This window comes from Lontra canadensis, unplaced genomic scaffold, assembly GCF_010015895.1.
Source record: "Lontra canadensis isolate GAN:19392208 unplaced genomic scaffold, GSC_riverotter_1.0 scaffold181, whole genome shotgun sequence".
Classification (NCBI taxonomy): Eukaryota; Metazoa; Chordata; class Mammalia; order Carnivora; family Mustelidae; genus Lontra; species Lontra canadensis.
The window spans coordinates 1,733,081-1,756,259 of NW_022631175.1; the positions used below are offsets into that span (position 1 = coordinate 1,733,081).

Here is a 23,179-nt window from a genome sequence, read left to right on the forward strand (position 1 = left end):
GGAGCTGCCTCGGACTTGGAAAGCAGTTGGTTGGCTGAGTTCGGTTCGGCGGCGGTCCTGGTAAGAGGGCGGTCGGCTTGGATTCCCCCGCGGATTCCAGGCAGCAGCGCGGGCCGGAGCAGCAGGGGAGAGACCCCCTTCCGAGACGGCCTCCAAACAGGACCTCCTGAGCGCCCTTCTGCCTTCCCTCGGTCCTTTCCTGACCTTGACGCTGCCTGTCTCATTTCGGAGCCCCGCCGTCGTGGAACACCTGCTTCTCAGGTTCGTGGTTTCTAATTTTCAGGAAACGCTTGGAGTTGTCATCTTTTTTTCACGCAGCTTATTGGAATTACTTCCACGGACTCACCTTCGTTGCTCCGTGAGTAGGGATCCCCACCTCCCGTCCTCCACCCCACTTTTTTTTTTTTTTAAGATTTATTTATGTATTTGAGAGAGAATGAGAGAGCGCGAGCATGAAAGGAGGGAGGGTGGAAGGGGAAGCAGACTCCCTGCCTAGCAGGGAGCACAGTGGGGACTCCATCCTGGGACTCCAGGATCATGACCTGAGCCAAAGGCAGTCGCTTAACCAGCTGAGCCACAAAGGCGCCCCCATTTCTTGATTGTTGTATTAGCCATGGATAGGAAACCTTCTGCTTGTTGTTCCTCTATCAGTCCCCTTGCTGAACCATTTTCTGAATTCTTACCTTATTTTTATTTGTTCCTTGTTCCACACTGTTGGAAAAGTTCAAGATATTTACGTCTTCTGGAGCTTCAAGTTCAGCTGCCTTGGCTAACACGCCTTGAACCGTGTGGCGCACAGGTGCTAGCGGAGCCCTGTGATTCTGCCCAGGTGGTGTGGAGGTGTCTCCCGTGCTGGAACGTTGCTTTGATTTAGATAGTTTGACGTGGAAGGAACCGTCATCCTAGTCTTATTAGGCATGTGTGTATGGACACATGCTCATTTATACCTAAAGTAGGGAACTGTGCGAGGCTTCACGAAGACTTAAATTGAAATGATCTTTCTCCCCCCATAGAGAACCCCATATAGGATCTGTCACAGTGGACCTACTGTGACTCCCTGGGATAAGTCCAGCGTGATTATATTGGTCATTCTCTTACTGTACCTTAGATTCTGTTTGGTTATCTGGCTTCATTTATTGGGATAATTGTTCCTGTCACTCACCTGTAGGTATCATAGATTCCCTTTGCATAATAAGCTGGATCATTATACATCTTTTCTTCTTTCCTTAAAAAAAAAATCTATGAAATGGAAATCGTCTTCTCTAAAATGTAAAACCATCTAGATCCAAGGCCTCCGAGGTATTCTTCTTTGTTCCATTTGTTTGGTCTGTTTAATTTTGCTTCTTCCTGTGTTTTCTTCCATATTGCCAATTTCATTGGAAGTCTCAATTTTATGAGTGAACAAGAAGCAAGAGTATTTTTTTTTCTTGTTTACATTTTCTTTGACTACTGTTAGGTATACCATTCTTATGTACCATCTTTATTTCTTCTTTAACCCTACCCCTCTTCCTTCTTCATATGAGAAACTTGAATATTTTCCTATTTATTTGCTCTCTACTCTTAGAGGAAGGATGAACCACCCAGTGGAAATTCAGGATGTCAGACACACAGAGGGGCAGCCATCAGAAGAGATTTTTCTCCATTTCTTGCTGGGCTGTGCTTCCTCTACCTTATTCAAGAGGACTGTCCGAATTTCAGGGTCTTTCTTAAGTGTTCCCCCCTTCCCCCCTCCCCAGTAATCTCTACACCCAACACGGGGCTCGAACTCACGACCTTAGAGATTTTTTTTTTTTTTTTGTTTACAACCTTAGAGATCTTGAGTCATATCTTCTTCCAGCTGAGCCAGTACGGAGTCTGTCCCAGCCATTCCATCCCATGATCTGGATTCCACACCACCTCTTTTTGAATCTGTTCATTTCTTCAACAATTATCTTAAAATTACTTTTATTGTGATTGAAGTAATAGCTTTGTTTTTTTTTTTTTTAAGATTTTATTTATTTATTTGAAACAGAGAGAGATCACAAGTATGCAGAGAGGCAGGCATAGAGAGAAAGAGGAGGAAGCAGGCTCCCCGCTGAGCAGAGAGCCCGATGCAGGCCTCGATCCCAGGACCCCGAGACCACGACCCGAGCCGAAGGCAGAGGCTTAACCCACTGAGCCACCCAGGCGCCCGAAGTAATAGCTTTGTATCACAGGTTTTTAAAATGGCATTTAGAAGCAGCTTTTACTATTTTTATAAGGCTACTCTTGGGCTTATAACAAAAAACAACCTGCTACTAGTCCCATCCCCAGTAATATAAAATACAGACTTTCCATAATTGTAGATGAAGATTTAACTCCTCTCTACCCATGTTCCTGCTATCCTCTTCCCAGTATAGTTACAGGAAAATTTTGATTAGGTTGGTAGTTAGTGTTAATAATTCTGTAACACTGTGTTAGGGTCCGTTATTAAATGAAACGAGACTGAGACAAAATGAAAGTTATTTAAAACTTTATTCTATGCCAACCATTAGAAGTAAACAAAGTTAAAGTTATGCAAAGCTTTAAACTATGTCAAGCATTAGGAATCAGACTGAACGGCCAGGGTCGCCCCGGAAGAGAACGACCCCTCCCAGCCTCACAGGCTAATTTTTATAGAGCAAAACCCGGGCCACATATAGGTAGCCAATGAGATTGTAACATTGTATAGTCCTGTTAGGCCACGTGCAGGTGGCCAATTGAATTACAATTTACCCTGTAGTAGCTGTTTGACCTAACCTATTACTCTGGTCAGAATTGGTGCTCAAGTTTGGCGCCCAAACGGCAGGGTTTACATTCTTTGGTGGTTACGGAAAGAGTATGTGTGCTTCTTACTGATTGGATGTCTCTACCTGGCCTGACTCGTCCTTGTATTCTGGGCTCTGTTATCAGGAACTGGCTGACCATATTTTACTGGCTTCCCAGACTTGCTTCCAAGTAAGTTTCTCGCGGGGGGGGGGGGGGGGGGCAGGGTTGGTTTAAGTTTTACTGCACAAACAATAAAATGGCTTTTAACCAAGATGGAGTCACTCTGGCTAAATAGGCCCTTACAACTGTAAACCTTATTTAGCACAGCCAGAAATTGTGTATTACTATCGCATTTCATCTCCTGTAACATTTGGATTTTTTTCTGGATCATCTAATTACCTCATGTTTTCCTCTTCCCTTGCTTTTCTAATTGTTCTCCCAATTGTTCTGAAAGAACACAAAATGCCTAACTAAGATTATTTTCTGAACTTTCAAATCAATCACATAATCAGTTAGATCCTGTCTTATTTGTTTTTCTGGAGACTGCTATCCTATGCATTGATTCATACCTCCCCTAAAGGCTTCCAGATCTTCTCTTCCTTTCTGGGGTTTTTGTATTTCCCATGTGGCTATGAAAACACCTCTCTTTACCCCATCTGCCATGTACTGGTACTGGGCCCTTTCATTCCAGTGACTCTCTATTCTTAAATTCTGAAACATTTGCATAAAATTGTGTCTCTTTTGGCTTTCTTTGTTCTCTATTTCTGGAATTTCTTTCAGTGGCATTGGCTCTCTTGGATCTGTCCTCTAGGCTTCTAGGCTTTTCCTCCTATTGCCTGTTTCTTTGTCTTTTTGTTATACTTGCTGATTACATTTTTTCTTTACCAAATCTTTCATGGATTTCTCCCTCCCCATCATCCTATTTTTAATAGGATATTTTTATTTTAAAATAATTTTTAAATAATTTAATATCTTAATATATTAATTATATCTTAATATAATTTTTTATAATTTTTAATATCTACCATTTGATTCTTTAATGTCCAAGAACTTTTATGCCTGGAGTTGAACCCCCATAACTTTATTCATTTTGTGAATTTACCAAATATTCTGAGTATTAATCATCATTTCTTTAAATATTCACATACTTCTTTAATAACAAATCAAAATGTATGGATTTAAAATAAGATGTCTTCCTTTTGCAAGCTTATCTGACAAATTACTTTTAAAAGTTCAATTCCAGGGTGCCTGGGTGGCTCAGGGGGTTGAGCTTCTGCCTTTGGCTCGGGTCATGGTTTCAGGTTCCTGGGATGGCCCTGCATCAGGCTCTCCACTCAGCGGGGGGCCTGCTTAATAAATAAAAGTAAAATCTTTAAAAAAAAAAAAAGTTTAATTCCATTACCAACCTAATAGATCTTAATCTCTTGAGTGTTTAACCTCTTCAAAAAGCAGACAACAGTAAATACATAAATGATTTTTTTACTTTTGACCAAAATCAACTAAAAAGAGCTACTTCTAGGGCGCCTGGGTGGCTCAGTGGGTTAAGCCTCTGCCTTCGGCTCAGGTCATGATCTCAGGGTCCTGGGATCGAGGCCCGCATCGGGCTCTCTGCTCAGCAGGGAGCCTGTTTTCTCCTCTCTCTCTCTATGCCTGCCTCTCTGCATGCTTGTGATCTCTCTCTCTCTCTGTTTCAAATAAATAAAATCTTAAAAAAAAAAATAAAAAGAGCTACTTCTATAAATTGAATTCTATTGCCTCAATACTGCCTATTTTTTAAATTCTAATTTCTATACCTAGCTAAAATTTCCATAGAGTATGGTAATTTTACAAGGCCCTATATTTTCATGCCTCTCTAGGGATGCAGTAGCTTGCAATATCATCAGGAAAAATAGTATATTCTGGGAACATGCATGCATGTTGTTATCACTAAGTGATATTTGGTTGGGCCTCTAGACTTGCTGACTTCTTAAAGGAATTCAGACCTTACCTTCTGTTTGGATTCAGGTTCAAGATCATTGGCATGTCAGTAAGCCTTTGTTTTCAGCTTTATTGAGATGTGATTGAAATAAACGTGTGTAAGTTTAAGGAGTATTACGTGTTCATTTGCTGCACACATATTGTGCAGTGATTACCACTGAAGCCTTAGCTAACACCCTACTACCTCACATAATTCCCATTTCTTTTTTTCTTTTTTTTTAATTTTTTATTTATTTATTTGACAGACAGAGATCACACGTAGGCGGAAAAGCAGGCAGAGAGAGAGGAGGAAGCAGGCTCCCCGCCGAGCAAAGAGCCCGATGCAGGGCTTGATCCCAGGACACTGGGATCATGATCCGAGCCAAAAGCAGAGGCTTCAACCCACTGAGCCATCCAGTCACCCCCCATTTCTTTTTTTTTTTTTTTTTTTAATTTATTTGACAGAGAGAGAAAGGTGACACTGAGCCACCCAGGCGCCCATTTTATAACCAGAAATTTGTATGCTTTGATCAACCTCTCCCCATTTCCCCCCACCCCATGGCCCGTGGTCACCACTATTCTACTCTGAGTTCAGGTTCCTTTTTTGGGGGATTCCACATCTAAGTGACATCACACAGTATTTGTCTTTTGACTTTTCTGATGGACTCTGTCTTTTTTACTTAGCGAAATGCCCTCAAATTCCATCCATACTGTACAAATGGTGGGATTTCCTCCTTTCTTGTAGCTGAATAATATTCCATTGTGTACACACACACACACACACACACATACCGTGTCTTTTTCATTTGTCCACTGAAGGACTCTTAGGTTGTTCCCATTTTGCGGCTTTTGTGAGTAATGCTGCAGTGAACACAGGAGTGGAAATAATCTCACTGAAACCCTGATTTCCTCTCCTTAACATATATACAACAGAGGTAGGACTATTGGGTCATATGGTATTTCCAGTTTTAATTTTTTGAAGACCCTCCATACTGTTCTTGGTAGTGGTCGCACCAATTTACATTCCCCCCAGCCATGCACAAGGGTTCCCTTTCTCTACATCTTCGCCAACGCTTGTCATTCTTGTCTTCTTGTTAATAGCCATTCTGTTGGGAGGTGATAGCTCATTGTGGTTTGGACTTGCATTTCCCTGCTGACAGTGGTGGTGAGCATCTTTTCATTTCTGTTGGCCATTAATGGGTGTTCTTTGAAAATAAAACCTCTACTCAGTTCCTCTGATCATTTTTTAATAGGATTTTGTTTTACTGTTGAGTTCTTTATATATTTTTATCAGTTCTTTGTGTATTTTAGCTATTAGCCCCTTATCATGTATATGATTTACAGGTATTTTCTCCCATTCAGTAGGTTACCTTTTCATCTTGTGGTTTGTTGCTTTCGGGCTGAACAGGAACTTTTTACTTGGGTGTAGTCCCCGTATTAACTTTTCCTTTCCCTTCTTATGCTTTGGTGTCCTATCCAGGGAATATGCTGCCCAGACCAATATCAAGGAGCTTCTTTTGAATGCTTTCTTCTCTGTTTAAAAAAAAAAAATTTATTTAAAATTCATTTTAACACATACTGTATATTAGTTTCAGGGGTAGAATTTAGTGAATCATCAATTGCCTCTAACACCCAGTGCTCATCACATCACGTGCCCTCCTCAATGCCCGTCACCCAGTGTACACAGTGGAATATTACCCCCACCCACCACCCCTCCAGCAGCCGTGTTTGTTTCCCAGAGTTGAGAGTTTCTTATGGTTTGTCTCCCTCTCTGATTTCATCATATTTTTCCTTCCTTCCCTGTGTTCTTCTGTTTAGTTTCCTAAATTCCACACATGAACGAAATCATATATTTGTCTTTCTCTGACTTATTTCGTGAATGCTTTCTTCTAAGATTTTTATAATTTCAAGTGTTAAGCTTACGTCCTTGATCCTCTTAAGTTTATTTTTGTGAGGGGTGTAAGGTAAGTGTCCAATTTCATTTTTCTGCATGTGGCATTCAGTTCTTCAGTACCCTCTGTGGAAGGACTGCCTTTCCGCGTGGAGGACTCTTGGTTCTCTTGTCAAATATTAGTTTACCATTAACTGTGAGGATTTATTTCTGGGCTCTCTAGTCTGTTCTCTTGGCCATTGCATCTATTTTTATGCCAGTATCCTACTGTTTTAAGTACTGTAACTTTGTAGTATAGTTTGAAATCCGGAAATGTGATGCCTCCAACTTTGTTTTTCTTTTTTATGATTGCTTGGCTGTTCAGGGTCTTCTGTGGTTCCCTACACATTTTAGGATTGTTTCTTGTGTTTCTGTGACAAATGCTATTGGAATGGTGATAGTGACTGCGTTAAATCTATAGATGGCCTTGGGTAGTATGGACATTTTATTAATATTAATTCTGAACCCAGCACACAGAATAGATTTTCGTTCATTCCTTCCCAGTTTCTTTCATGAAAGTTTTATATTTTTTTTTCCCACAGCTCTTTCATTTCTTTGGTTAAATGTATTCCTAAGTTTTTATTGGTTTTGATGCTATTGTCAACAGGATTGTTTATTTCTTTTTCAGGTGTTTCACAGTTCATATAAATACCACTGATTTATTTTTTTAAGATTTTATTAATTTATTTGACACAGAGAGAGAGGTCACAAGTAGGCAGAGAGGCGGGCAGAGACAGAGAGGAGGAAGCAGTCTCCCTGCTGAGCAGGGAGCCCAGTGTGGGGCTCCATCCCAGGACCCTGGGACCATGACCTGAGCCGAAGGCAGAGGATTTAACCCACTGAGTCACCCAGGCACCCAGTCACAGTTCAGATTTAAGCTGAATAACCTTTGCTGATATTGAGAACATTGCACATATTTTCAGTAACTTATTGCACATATTTTCAGTAACTTAAAAGTAAGTGTCTACTCTTCCTATCTCTACTTCCTTTTACTAGATTTAAGTAAATCAAATATTTACTCATGGTAGGAGATTCTGGCATTAACTATAGCTGAGTTTAACAGAAATACAGAAAACCATGAAGATGTACCAAGCATTCACAAATGATCACTTACAACAATTCCAATAACACCTAAGGTTTGCTGCTTAATGTAATTCAACAGGACAGCACTCTGACCAATGATGAACAACTTAATAGGAAATTCTTTCACCTATTCAAGGTTTCATTATAAAGCTACTATATTTGACCATATTAAAAATCTTAAAACTCCGTTATATTGTTATTTCCATTATATATTAACTTAGCAACAAGTCATCTTTTTGATGCCATTTATTCAACTGGAAAAAAAAAAAGATGGTACGTTCTGGTTTTCTCCTGTTAGATTTTTTTTTTTATTTGACAGAAATCATAAGTAGGCAGAGAGGCAGGGTGTGGGGGGAAGCAGGCTCCCTACTGAGCAGAGAGCCCGATGTGGGCCTCGATCCCAGGACCCTGAGATCATGACCTGAGCCGAAGGCAGAGGCTTTAACCCGCTGAGCCACCCAGGCGCCCTCCTGATACAGATTTAATTCAATAATTTGATTTCTAACTATGTGAAAACCACATTTTTTTCCCTCAGCACTGGATAGCACTGAAGTGAAAGCAGCTTTCATAGTCTTTGACTTTACTTTAAATGAAAGCATTATGGAATTTTCAGCAGTGAACATTATCTGGTTCCTACCTGAACCCCATCTCCAAGGAAATGAGAGAATCTAAAGTGAAAGTCCTATTCAAGGCAAAGAGGTTCCAATCCTAAATATTTCACTACAACAACCTTGTTCTGTCACTGAGTAGTAAATGATCAATGACCACTAATGATGGTAACAGTACCCTCACTGATGTCATTATTAAATTTTACATACTATAAACATTAGGGTACAGATGGCCCTTCTTTTCACTACATCTGTATCTTTGGGGTAAATACCCAGTAGTGCAATTGCAGGGTCATAGGGAAGTTCTATTTTTAATTTCTCGAGGAATCTCCACACTGTTCTCCAAAGAGGCTGCACCAACTTGCATTCCCACCAACAGTGTAAGAGGGTTCCCCTTTCTCCACATCCCCTCCAACACATGTTGTTTCCTGTCTTGCTAATTTTGGCCATTCTAACTGGTGTAAGGTGGTATCTCAATGTGGTTTTAATTTGAATCTCCCTGATGGCTAGTGATGATGAACATTTTTTCATGTGTCTGATAGCCATTTGTATGTCATCATTGGAGAAGTGCCTGTTCATATCTTGTGCCCATTTTTTGATATGATTGTCTGTTTTGTGTGTGTTGAGTTTGAGGAGTTCTTTATAGATCCTGGATATCAACCTTTTGTCTGAACGGTCATTTTGCAAATATCTTCTCCCATTCCGTGGGTTGCCTCTTTGTTTTGTTGACTGTTTCCTTTGCTGTGCAGAAGCTTTTGATTTTGATGAAGTCCCAAAAGTTTATTTTGGCTTTTGTTTCCTTTGCCTTTGGAGACATATCTTGAAAGAAGTTGCTGTGGCTGATATCGAAGAGATTACTGCCTATGTTCTCCTCTAGGATTCTGATGGCTTCTTGTCTCATGTTGAGGTCTTTTATCCATTTTGAGTTTATTTTTGTGTACGGTGTAAGAGAATGGTCGAGTTTCATTCTTCTACATATAGCTGTCCAGTTTTCCCAGCACCATTTATTGAAAAGACTGTCTTTTTTCCACTGTATATTTTTTCCTGTTTTGTCGAAGATTATTTGACCATAGAGTTGAGGGTCCATATCTGGGCTCTCTACTCTGTTCCACTGGTCTATGTGTCTGTTTTTATGCCAGTACCATGCTGTCTTGGTAATCACAGCTTTGTAGTAAAGCTTGAAATCAGGTAATGTGATGCCCCCCATTTTATTTTTGTTTTTCAACATTTCCTTAGCGATTTGGGGTCTCCTCTGGTTCCATACAAATTTCTGGATTATTTGCTCCAGCTCTTTGAAAAATACCGGTGGAATTTTCATCAGAATGGCATTAAAAGTATAGATGGCTCTAGGCACTATAGGCATTTTAACAATGTTTATTCTTCTGATCCAAGAGCATGGAATGGTCTTCCATCTTTTTGGGTCTTCTTCAATTTCTTTCATGAGTGTTCTGTAGTTCCTCGAGTACAGATCCTTTACCTCTTTGGTTAGGTTTATTCCCAGGTATCTTATGTTTCTTGGTGCTATAGTAAATGGAATCGATTCTCTAATTTCCCTTTCTGTATTTTCATTGTTAGTGTATAAGAAAGCCACTGATTTCTGTACATTGACTTTGTATCCTGCCACGTTACTGAATTGCCAATGTTTATAGCAGCAATGGCCACGGTTGCCAAACTGTGGAAAGAACCAAGATGCCCTTCAACGGACAAATGGATAAGGAAGATGTAGTCCATATACACTATGGAGTATTATGCCTCCATCAGAAAGGATGAATACCCAACTTTTGTATCAAAAGGATAGGACTGGAAGAGATTATGCTGAGTGAAATAAGTCAAGCAGAGAGAGTCAATTATCATATGGTTTCATTTATTTGTGGAGCATAACAAATAGCATGGAGGACAAGGGGAGTTAGGAGAAGGGAGCTGGGGGAAATTGGAAGGGGAGGTGAACCATGAGAGACTATGGACTCTGAAAAACAATCTGAGGGATTTGAAGCGGCGGGGGGTGGGAGGTTGGGGGATCCAGGTGGTGGGTATTGGAGAGGGCACGGATTGCATGGAGCACTGGGTGTGGTGCAAAAACAAGAAATACTGTTATGCTGGAAAAAAAATTAAATTAAAAATAATAATAAAAATGGGCTAATCACAACTTAAAAAAAATTTTTACATACTATTTTATATCCAAAATATGCATATAAAATATCTGCAGAGATAAGTTAGTATTAAGAATTAAAAACCCCTCGGGCGCCTGGGTGGCTCAGTGGGTTAAGCCGCTGCCTTCGGCTCAGGTCATGATCTCAGGGTCCTGGGATTGAGTCCGTCATCGGGCTCTCTGCTCAGCAGGGAGCCTGCTTCCCTCTCTCTCTCTCTCTCTCTGCCTGCCTCTCTGTCTACTTGTGATCTCTCTCTGTCAAATAGATAAATAAAATCTTAAAAAAAAAGAATTAAAAACACCTCTACAAATGTCCTTTCTTCTGAAATCTATATAATTACTTTCAAGACTAGAAACCTAAATATCCTGACTACATTAAAAACACATGTCTGGAAAACAAGAAAACACATGTCTGAATATACATTATGGGAAAGTTCAGAACTAATATTCTCATTAAAAAAAAAGGTGGGGGGGCGCCTGGGTGGCTCAGTGGGTTAAAGCCTCTGCCTTCGGCTCAGGTCATGATCTCAGGGTCCTGGGATCAAGCCCCACATTGGGCTCTCTGCTCAGCAGGGAGCCTGCTTCCTCTCTGCCTGCTTCTCTGCCTGCTTGTGATCTCTGTCAAATAAATAAAATCTTTAAAAAAAAAAAAACCCACAAACTTAGAGTACTTTTGTTATTTCTGAGTCTGTTGAGATGTAAAGGAGACCACTGAATACTAAATTCAGGTATTTACTAAATTGTGTTGATTTCCACTCGTCAAACAGCCCTAACAAACCAACAGCTGGAACAAGGATAGTTTTTCTCTGCTCACTGTCTAGTAGGAAGTTGAAACATTTTCAATTAAAGCCTTCATTTTTCCTGTAGACTTCGACATGTGTGGCCCCAATAGCACTCTGTTCTGAGGTGGCCTCTGATGCAGGTTTTGGATTTCACCTTGACTATGGCTTCGATATCGATAGGCAAATGCCTTTTTCAGAGCCCCTGGTAGGAGGGCAGCAGTGTCCGTAGCATTCACCGGTTTGGGCTTTATTTCCTGTTCTGAACTTTTCACTGACTGACATTTTACACTGTTCATATCTTTAAGGATCTCTAACGTATTTGTCATATCAGGTTTCTTTGGACTGTTCTTAACCAAGGTCTTTCCAGCACAGGTTTTTTTTCTCTCTTCGCTCTTTCATCAGGTTGGGAGCCCCGATGGGGGAGGGTTGGGGGAGGTGGGGGCGGGAGAGGGACAGGATGGTGGTGTAGTAACAGATGTGGTAGGATCTAAGTCACCTGGAATGACATGTTGCTGTTCTTGCTGGGTCACAGTTTTGGCAATCTGAGCTCTGAGAGCAGCAAGTTCATTTTCAAGGGCACAGATCTTCTGCAATGCCTCCTCATTTGCTAGTGCTGTCTTCTGTGGAAGCTCTTCTGGAGACAGGTTTGGTAAGGAACACTGCCTGCTTGGCAGCTTCTCAAAGAAAGGAAGGTCATTCTGAAGAGACTCCCTTGATCTGACCTCTGTCCTTTGTCTTGCTGAACACTTTCCTTCTTCTTTGGCTACCCATCCTCCATCAGCAAAAGACACCACTGCATCCTCTCCAGGATGGCTCGGGCTCCGTTTTGTTGTAGGGCTGGTGAGCTGGAACTGAATGTTTAGGCACTGAATCAGTGATAAATTAGTACCAATTTTCCTTACGATATTTTGAGATGAACCATGTGGATTGCCGAATGCATGCTTCCTCCAAGCTGTTGAAAAACCCAGGTACTTTGAATTTCTCCAGCTTCCAGCTTGGTTATCCCCTGATTTTATTCCTGAACAAGGTTAAATAGGAGTCGATGAAGAGTGGACATCTTTCTCTTCTACCCAGTCTTTGGAAAAGGATCTAATTTCTCATCACTAGATATGTGTGGTTTGCTATAGGTTTCTATAGATTTTCTTTATCATGTTGAAGACGTCCCCCTCTATTCTTAGCTTGTTGGTTTTAATCACGAATAAGTGTTGGATTTTTTCAATGACTTTATGCATTTATTTACATGCTTTGTATGATTTTTCTTCTTTAGCCTATCAGTACGATGAATTACATTAGTTGATATTCTTTTTTATTTTATTTATTTATTCAACAGAGAGAGAGAGAGATCACAAGTAGGCAGAGAGGCAGGCAGAGAGAGAGGAGGAAGCAGGCTCCCCACCAAATGGAGAGCCTGATGTGGGGCTCAATCCCAGGACCCTGAGATCATGACCTGAGCTGAAGGCAGAGGCTTAACCCACTGAGCCACTCAGGCATCCCTAATTAGTTGATTTTCAAATGTTGTACTGGCCTTGCATGCCTGGGATAAACCCTAGTTGCTCATGGTGTATAATTTTTTAATACATTTTTTGATCCATTTGCTAACATTTTGTTGAGAATTTTTGCAACTATGTTCATGAAAGGTAGTGGTCTATAGTTTACTTGTAAAGTCTTCATCTGGTTTGTGTATTAGGGTAATTCTGGCCTTGTAGAATGCGTTTGCAAGAGTTCTCTCTGCTTCTATTTTCTGGAAGATATTGTAGAGAATTGGTATTATTTCATTCTCAATTGTGTGGCAGAATTTACTGGTGAAAACATCTGTGCTTGGTACTTTTTAGAAAGTTATTATTTTAGTTTCTTTAATAGATACAGCTCTGTTCAGAGTATGGATTTCTCATTGTGTAAGTTTTGTGTCTTTCAGAGAATTTTATTGAATCTATTAAATTTGGGTGCATAGAATTGTTTGTAATATCTCTTTTTAATGTCTGTGGGATCAATAGTGGTGATCCCTCTTTCATTTCTGATATTTGTGTATTTGTAATTTGTGATTTCTCTCTCTTTTTTTTTCTTGGTTAGCCCTGATAGAGTTATATCAAAAAGTTAATGTTTGGTGATCATTGATTTTTCTCTAATGATTTTCTGTTTTCAAATTCGCTGATTTCTGTTCTAATTTTTATTATTTCTTTTCTTCTGTTGGTTTGAGTTTATAGAGCTCATTTTTCTCTGGTTTCCTAAGGTGGAAGCCTAGGTTATTGATTTTAGAAACTTCTAATTTTCTAATATATACATTAATTGCTATAAATTTCCCTATAAGCCTTGTTTTTATTACATCTTCCATATTTTAATATGCTGTATTTTCATTTTCATTTAGGTAAAAATATTTTTAAACGTCTTTTGCTTTCCTCTTTGACCCAAGTGTTATTAAAAGTGTGTTATTTAATCTCTAAATTTTTTGTTATTTTCCAGCTACCTTTAAGTTATTGAGTTCCAGTTCAATTCCATTGTGATCTGAGAGCACAATTTGTATGATTTTCATTAAAAGAAAATTGTTGGTTCACTGGGGTGGCTCAGTGGGTTGGTTGTCAACTCTTGATTTCGGCTCAGGTCATGACCTCAGGGTCGTGAGATTAAGCGCCACATCGGGCTCTGTGCTGGGGGTGGAGCCGACTTAAGATCCTCTCTCGCTCTCTCCTCACTTACCCCCACCCCACGAACGCGCACACTTTCTTTAAAAAAAAATTGTTAAGGTGTTTTTATGGCCCAGAATGTAGAATATCTTGGTGAATGTTCCATGTGAGCTTGAGAAACATGTGTATTCTGCTGTGGTTGGCTCAAATATTCTATAGACTGTCTATTAGGTCCAACCGATTGATAGTGTTATCTAGTTAAACCCTGTCCTTCCTGATTTTCTGCCAACTGGATGGGTCAGTTATTGATAAAGACACATTTTAATCTCCAAATATAATATTTGTGCAGTTCTATCAGTTCTTGTCTCACATATTTTGATGCCCTGTCTTAAGTGCATACATATTAAGGATTATTATGTCTTCTTAGAGAATTGATTCCTTTATCATGATGTAACGTCTCTCTTTGTCTCATAACTTTTCTACTTTTGAAATTAGCTTTGTCTGGAATTAATATAGCTTCTCCATCTTTCTTTTGATTAGAGTTAGCATGGTATATCTTTCTCTATCCCTTTACTGTTAATCTATAGGTGTCTTTGTATTTAAAGTGGGTTTCTTATAGACAGCATATAGTGAGTCTTTTAATATTTTACTCTACTCTGATGGTCTCTTTTAATTGGTATACTTAGGCCACTCACAGTGAAAGTGATCGATTTATTTGGATTAATATTTAACATGGTTATAAGTTTTTCTCATCGATTATGTCTGTTCTTTAAAAAAAAAAACAACCTTCTCCTCTTTTTCTGCTTTCTCTGGTTTTAATTGAGCATTTTATATGATTCCATTTTTTCCTCCTTTCTTAGCATATTATACTCCTTTAAAATTTTTATTGGTTGCCCTAAAGTTTGCTATATACATTTTCATGTCATCTCTGTCTACTTTCATCTAATACTAGGCTGTTTCATGGGTTTTGCAGTTACTTTATAAGAATATTCCCAATTCCATATCCTTTCCTTATGACATTTTTATCATTCCTTTAACTTATCCATATACTATAATCTTGTAATACATTGTTACTTTCATTACTTTGAACAAACAGTAGTCCCCCAGATTTTTTTCAGTTAAGTTATTATTATTGAAATATAGTTGCTATACAATGCTATATTAGTTCCAGGTGTACAATGTCATGTTTTGACAATTCTATACATTATGCAGTACTCACCATTATAAGTGTAGTTACAATCTGTCGCCAGACCGTATTATAATATTATAGACTATATTCTCTATACTTTTTCATCACTGTGACTTATGTATTTTGTAACTGGAAGTTTGTACCTCTTAATCCTCTTTACCTATTTTGCTCATGTTCCACGCCCCTCTTCTCTGGGGTTTTGTGCTTGTTGTTTATTTGATTTTTAGATTCCAAATATATGTAAAATCATACAGTGTTTGTCTTTCTGTCTGACTTATTTCACTTAGCATAATACCCTCTAGGTCCACCCACGTTGTCATTAATGTCAAGGTCTCATTCTTTTTTATGGCTGAGTAATATTCGATTATGTGTGTGTCTGTATACACCTACATCTACTTGTATCCACTTATTTATCAATGGACATTTAGTTTGGTTCCTATCTTGGCCATTGCAAATAATGCTTCAGTATATATGTGTATATATATAAATATATAAATATATATATATATATATTTATTTATTTATTTCTGAACTACTGTTTTTGTTTCTTTGAGGTAAATACCGAGTAATGGAATTACTGGATTCTATGGTATTTTTAAATTTTGAGGAAACTTCATACTCTTTACTACAGTGGTGGAATCTTTATATTCCCACTAACAGTGCACAAAGCTTCCCTTTTCTCAACATCCTTGCCAGCACTTGTTATTTCTTGTCTTTCTGACACTAGCCATTCTGACAGGTGGGAGCTGATACCTCATTGTGGCTAAGATTTGGATTTCCCTGATGATTAATGATGTTGAGCATCTTTCCATGTGTTAGTTGGCCATCTCTATGTCTCCTCTGGAAGAGTGTCCATTCAGGTGCTCTGCTCATTTTTTAATCTGATTATTTGTGGGTTTTTTGGGTGTTGCATAAATTCTTTATATATTTTGGATATTAATCTCCTACTGCTTATATCATTTACAAATGTTTTCTCACATTCAGTATGTTGCCTTGTCATTTTATTTAGTTTCTTTCACTGTGTAAAAGTTTTTTAGTTTGGTGTAGTTTCAATAGTTTATTTCTGCTTTGTTTCTCTTGCCTAGGAGACTTATCCAGAAAGATGTTGCTAAGGCTGATGTCAAAGAAATTATTTCTCTGTGTTTTCTTTTAGAACTTTTATGGATTCAGGTCTCACATTTATGTCTTTAATCCACTTTGAGTTTAATTGTTTGTATGGTGTAAGAAAGGGGTCCAGTTTCATTCTTTTGAAGTAGCTGTCCAGTTTTCTCAACACCATTTATTGAAGAGACTGTCTTTTCCCATTGTATGTTCTTATCTTTTTTGTCATAGATTAATTGACCGTATAAGTATGGATTTATTTCTGAGCTCTCTGTTCTATTGGTGTGTGTGTCTATATTTGTGCCAGTACCATGGTGTTTTGTTTACTGTAGCTTTGTAGTGTAGTTTGAAATCAGTTTGTGATACCTCCAGCTTTGTTATCTCTCAGGACTGCTTTGGCTATTCAGGGTTCTTTGTGGTGTATTTTAGAATTATTTGTTCTAGTTACATGAAAAATATAGTTGGAATTTTGAGGGGGGTTCCATCGAATCCTTGGATTGTTTGGGGATAATGTGGACATTTTAACATATCAAGTCTTCCGTGAGCATGGTATACGTTTGCATTTGTGCTGACTTCACTTTTTTCATCAATGTCTTACAGTTTTCAGAATATAAGTCTTTTACCTCTTTGGTTAAATTTATTCCTCAGTATTTTATTCTTTTTTGGTGTAGTCATAAATAGAATTGTTTTCTTTATATCTCTTTCTGCAACTTTGTTATTAGTATATGAAAACACAACAGGTTTCTGTATATTAATTTTGTATAGTCATTATTGAATTCATTTATTGCTTCTAATAGTTTTTGCTGGGGTCTTTATGATTTTCTATATATAGTATCAGTTACAAATAATGATGGTTTGACTTCTTCTTTACCAATTTGCATGCCTTTTGTTTCTTTTTCTTGTCTGATTGCCCTGGCTACAACTTCCAGTCCTACACTGAATAGAAGTGGCAAGAATGAACATCCTTCTTCCTGATTTTAAAGAAAAATCAGGTTTTCACCATTGAGTATGGTGGTAGCTGTGAGTCTGTGATTTATGACCCTTTATTATGTTGGGGTGTGTTCCCTCTACACCCACTTTTGTTGAGCATTTATATCATAAACACATGTTGAATTTCATAAAATGTTTTTTCTGCATCTATTTCATGATCTTACGATTTTTTATCCTTCCTTTTGTCAATTGGATATATTACATTGATAGATTACATTTATAGATGTTGCAATCCATGAACTAATCCTTTCATGTATCTTTGAATTCATTTTGTTAATATTTCTTTGAAGATATTTTCATCTAGGTTCATCAAGGGTATTGGCCTGTAGTTTTACTTTTTTGTAGCGTCTTTGGTTTGGTATTAGGGTGATGCTGAATTTGGAATTTATCTTTTACTTTGCAGGGATGATTTGAGAAGCATAGGTATTACTCTTCTTTAAATGTTTAGTACGAAATAAAATAAAATAAAATGTTTAGTATAATTCACTCACCTGTGAAGCAGTCTGGTCCTGGTCTTTAGTTTGTTGGAAGTTTTTTATTCCTGATTCTGTTTTGTTACTAGTAATTGGTCTGTCCAGATTTTCTATTGCTACTTGATTCAGTTTTGTAGGATTGTATGTGTCTACAAATTTATCAATTTTCCACTTTGTTGGCATATAATTTTTAGTAGTAGTCTCTTATAATCTTCTATATTTCTGTGGTATTGGTGGTTATCTCTTTTTTGTTTCTGATTTTAATTATTTGGTCCTCTCCCTTTTTGCCTTGAGCAGTCTGGCTAAAAGTTTATCAAATTTGTCTATTTTTGCAAAGAACCGGCTCTTGGTTTCATAGACCTTTTCTATTTTTTTAAAGTCTCTTTCATTTATTTGGTCTCTGATCTTTATTATTTCCTATCTTCTATTAACCTTGAGCTTTGTTCTTATTTTTATGGTTCCTTTATTTGTAAGGTTAGATGGCTAATTTGAGATCTATTTTATTCAGGTAGACCTGTATCACTATAAACTTTCTTTTTTTATTAACATATAATGTATTATTTGTTTCAGGGTATAGCTCTGTGATTCATCAGTCTTACACAACTCACAGTACTCACCATAGCACATACCCTCCCCAATGTCCATCACCCAGCCACCCCACCCCTTCCAGGCCTTCCCCTCTAGAAACCCTCAGTTTGTTTCCTGAGATTAAGAGTCTCTTATCGTTTTTCTCCCTCTCTGGTTTCATCTTGTTTCATTTTTCCCTTCCTTCCCCTATGATTCTCTGTCTTGTTTCTCAAATTCCTCATATCAGTGAGATCATATGATAATTGTCTTTCTTTGCTTGACTACTTTCATTTAGTTTATTACCCTGTAGTTCCATCCATGTCAATGCAAATGTTAAGATTTTGGTTTTTTGATGGCTGCATAGTATTCCATTGTATATATGCACCACTTCTTCTTTTTTTTTAAATTTCTTTTCAGTGTATCAGAATTCATTGTTTATGCACCACACCCAGTGCTCCATGCAATATATGCCCTCCATAATACCCACCACCAGGCTCACCCAACTTACCACCCCCCACCCCTTCAAAACCCTCAGATTGTTTTTCAGAGTCCATAGTCTCTCATGGTTTATCTGCCCCTCCAATCTCCCTCAACTCCCTTCTCCTATCCATCTCTCCATGTCCTCTGTGTTGTTTCTTATGCTCCACAATAAGTGAAACCATATGATAATTGACTCTCTCTGCTTGACTACTCAGCATAATCTCTTCCAGTCCTATCCTTTTGATACAAAAGTTGGGTATTCATCCTTTCTGATGGAGGCACAATATTCCATAGTGTATATGGACCACATCTTCCTTATCCATTCGTCCATTGAAGGGCATCTTTGTTCTTTCCACAGTTTGATGACTGTGGCCATTGCTGCTATGAACGTTGGGGTACAGATGGCCCTTCTTTTCACTACATCTGTATCTTTGGGGTAAATACCCAGTAGTGCAATTGCAGGGTCACAGGGAAGTTCTATTTTTAATTTCTTGAGGAATCTCCACACTGTTCTCCAAAGTGGCTGCACCAACTTGCATTCCCACCAACAGTGTAAGAGGGTTTCCCTTTCTCCACATCCCATCCAACACACGTTGTTTCCTGTCTTGTTAATTTTGGCCATTTTAACTGGTGTAAGGTGGTATCTCAATGTGGTTTTAATTTGAATCTCCCTGATAGCTAGTGATGATGAACATTTTTTCAAGTGTCTGATAGCCATTTGTATGTCTTCATTGGAGAAGTGTCTGTTCATGTCTTCTGCCCATTTTGTACCACTTCTTCTCTACCCATTTATCTGTCAATGGACATCTAGGCTCTTTCCATAGTTTGGCTATTGTGGACATAGCTGCTATAAACATTGGGGTTCACGTGCCCCTTCAGATCACTACATTTGTATCCTTGGGGTAAATACCCAATAGTGCAGTTGCTGGGTCACAGGGTAGCTTTATTTTCAACTATTTGAGGAACCTCCATACTGTTTTCCAGAGTGGCTGCACCAGCTTGCATTCCCACCAACAGTATAGGAGGTTCCCCTTTCTCTGCATCCTCACCAACACCTGTTGTTTCCTGACTGGTTAATTTTAGCCATTCTGACTGGTATGAGGTGGTATCTAATTGTGGTTTTGATTTGTATCTCCCTGATGCCAAGTGATGTTGAGTACTTTTTCATGTGTCTGTTGGCCATTTGGATGTCTTCTTTGCATAAATGTCTGTTAATGTCCTCTGCCCATTTCTTGATTAGATTATTTGTTCTTTGGGTGTTGAGTTTGGTAAATTCTTCACAGATTTTGGATACTAGCCCTTTATCTGATATGTCATTTGCATATATCTTCTCCCATTCTGTATGTTGTCTTTTGGTTTTGTTGACTGTTTCCTTTGCTGTGCAAAAGCTTTTGATTTTGATGAAGTCCCAATAGTTCATTTTTGCCCTTGCTTCCCTTGTCTTCAGCCATATTTCTAGGAAGAAGTTGCTGCAGCTGAGGTCAAAGAGGTTGCTGCCTGTGTTCTCCTCAAGGATTTTGATGGATTCCTGTCTCACATGGAGGTGTTTAATCCATTTTGAGTCTATTTCTGTGTGTGGTGTCAGAAAATGGTCCAGTTTCATTCTTCTGCATGTGGCTGTCCAGTTTTCCTAATACCATTGGACATTCTTTCCTGCTTTGTTGAAGATTAGTTGACCATAGAATTGAGGGCCCATTTCTGGACTCTCTATTCTGTTCCATTGATCTATGTGTCTGTTTTTGTGCCAGTACCATACTGTCTTGATGATTACAGGTTTGTAATAGAGCTTGAAGTCTGGAATTGTGATGCCACCAACGTTGGTTTTCTTTTTCTACATTCCTCTGGCTATTTGGGGTCTTTTCTGGTTGCATATAAATTTTAGGATTATTCCATTTCTTTGAAAAAAGTTGATGGTATTTTGATAGGAATTGGATTAAATGTGTAGATTGCTTTAGGTAGCATAGACATTTTCACAATATTTTTTCTTCTAATCCATGAGCACGGAACATTTTTCCATTTCTTGGTGTCTTCCTCAATTTCTTTCGTGAGTATTCTATTGTTTCCTGAGTACAGATTTTTTGTCTCTTTGGTTGGCTTTACTCCTAGGTATGTAATGGTTTGGGGTGTAATTGTAAATGGAATCAACTCCTTAATTTCTCTTTCTTCTGTCTTGTTGTTGGTATATAAAAATGGAACTGATTTCTGTGCATTGGTTTTATATCCTGACACTTTACTGAATTCCTGTATGAGTTCTAGCAGTTTTGGAGGGGAATCTTTTGGGTTTTCCACATAAAGTATCATATCATCTTCAAAGAGTGAGAGTTTGACAACTTCTTTGCCGATTTGGATGCCTTTAATTTCTTTCTGTTGTCTGATTGCTGAGGCTAGGACTTCTAGTACTCTGTTGAATAGCAGTGGTGATAGTGGACAGCCCTGCCTTGTTCCTGACCTTAGGGGAAAAGCTTTCAGTTTTTGAATGATAAGAATGATATTTGCTGTGGGTTTTTCATAGATGGCTTTGATATTGAGGTATGTCCCCTCTATCCCTACACTTTGAAGACTTTTGATCAAGAAAGGATGCTGTACTTTGTCAAATGCTTTTTCTGCATCTATTAAGAGTATCATATGGTTCTTGTTCTTTCTTTTATTAATGTATTGCCTTACACTGATTGATTTGAGGATATTGAACCAAACTTCCAGCCCAGGAATAAATCCCACTTGATCATGGTGAATAATCCTTTTAATGTACTGTTGGATCCTATTGGCTAGTATTTTGGTGAGAATTTTTGCATCCATCTGTAATTCTCTTTGATGGGATCTTCATCTGGTTTTGGAATCAAGGTAATGCTGGCCTAATAATATTAGTTTGGAAGTTTTCCTTCCATTTCTATTTTTTTGAACAGTTTCAGGAGAGTAGGAATTAATTCTTCTTTAAATGTTTAGAATTCCCATGGGAAGCTGTCTGGCCCTCAGCTCTTGTTTGTTGGGAGATTTTTTTTTTTAAGATTTTATTTATTTATTTGACAGAGATCACAAGGCAGAGAGACAGGCAGAAAGAGAGGGAGAAGCAGGCTCCCTGCTGAGCAGAGAGCCCAATGTGGGACTCAATCCCAGGACCCTTGAATCATGACCTGAGCTGAAGGCAGAGGCCTTAACCCACTGAGCCACCCTGGCGCTCCTGTTGGGAGATTTTTGATGACTGCTTCAATCTCCTTGCTGGTTATGGGTCTCTTTAGGTTTTCTATTTCTTCCTGGTTCCGTTTTGGTAGTTTATATGTCTCTAGGAATGCATCCATCTCTTCCAGTTTGTCTAATTTGCTGGCATATAGTGACTCATAATATGTTCTTATAATTGTTTGTTTTTCTTTGGTGTTGGTTGTGATCTCTCCTCTTTCATTCATGATTTTATTAATTTGGGTCCTTTCTCTTTTCTTTTTGATACGTCTGGTCGAGGGTTTATCAATCTGATTAATTCTTTCAAAGAACCAGCTCCTAGTTTCATGGATTTGTTCTATTGTTCTTTTGGTTTCTATTTCATTGATTTCTGCTGTGATCTTTACTGTTTCTCTTCTCCTACTGGGTTTAGTCTTTCTTTGCGTTCTTTCTTCAGCTCCTTTAGGTTAGGGTTAGGTTGTGTATTTGAGACCTTTCTTATTTCTTGAGAAAGGCTTGTATGGCTATATACTTTCCTCTTAGGACCACCTTGCTGCATCCCAAAGATTTTGAACAGTTGGGTTTCCATTTTCATTTGTTTCCATGAATTCTTTCATTTAACATCTGTATTGATTAGGTGCTAGCAGTTGGTACTGCCTCTTGTTTTTTGCGGGGAGTTTTTCCACTTTGTCATTTTGTCTAGAGATGAATAGATGAATGAGAGAACAAAATCCTAAAAGGGTAACAAGGACCCCAGAAAAATACACACTCAACAAATCAAGAGACCTGAAACTTGGGGGAAAAGAAAGGAAAAAATATATATTACGATCAAGCTGGTGAATAGAACAGAGCCACACACTTGATTTGGAGTGTCTTTTGGCCTGTTAGAAGAAACTGCCTCCCAAAATTTAAAAAAAAAAAACCCATATATATATATACAAAAATAAGGGTAAATACAATGAAGAGATGGAATATGACTATAAAGTTGAAAATTTAAAAAGATTTTTAAAAAGTGAATTGAGAAGTTGGTTGAAAAAAAAAATTTTTAAAAAGAAAAAAAAGAGAATGTAATCAGGCAGAAGACTAGAACAAAGTTAGGCACTAGATTTAAGGTATATTTTGGTCTGTTAGAAGAAACTATCGCAAAATTTTAAAGAAAGAAAAAAAATATATATATACACACACACACACAAACATATGCATATACATACATACACGCACACCCACGTGCGTGCACACACACAATAAGGTTAAATACAACTAAGGGATAGAATATGACTGTAGGGATACCTGGGTGGCTCAGTCGGTTAAGCCACTGCCTTCAGCTCAGG

At 38.3% G+C, this 23,179-nt stretch overlaps 1 protein-coding gene across 1 annotated transcript in view; it reads right to left on the reverse strand.

Annotated features, from left to right (window-relative positions):
- Positions 1-11,192: 11,192 nt before the first annotated feature.
- Positions 11,193-23,179, reverse strand: part of LOC116860696 (mitochondrial fission regulator 1-like) — an 80,505-nt gene continuing 68,518 nt past the window's right edge. Inside the window, 2 exon segments of the mRNA XM_032846868.1 lie at positions 11,193-12,119; positions 12,206-12,280. Of these exon segments, the coding sequence (XP_032702759.1) occupies positions 11,310-12,119; positions 12,206-12,280 (885 nt within the window). The 3' untranslated portion in view covers positions 11,193-11,309.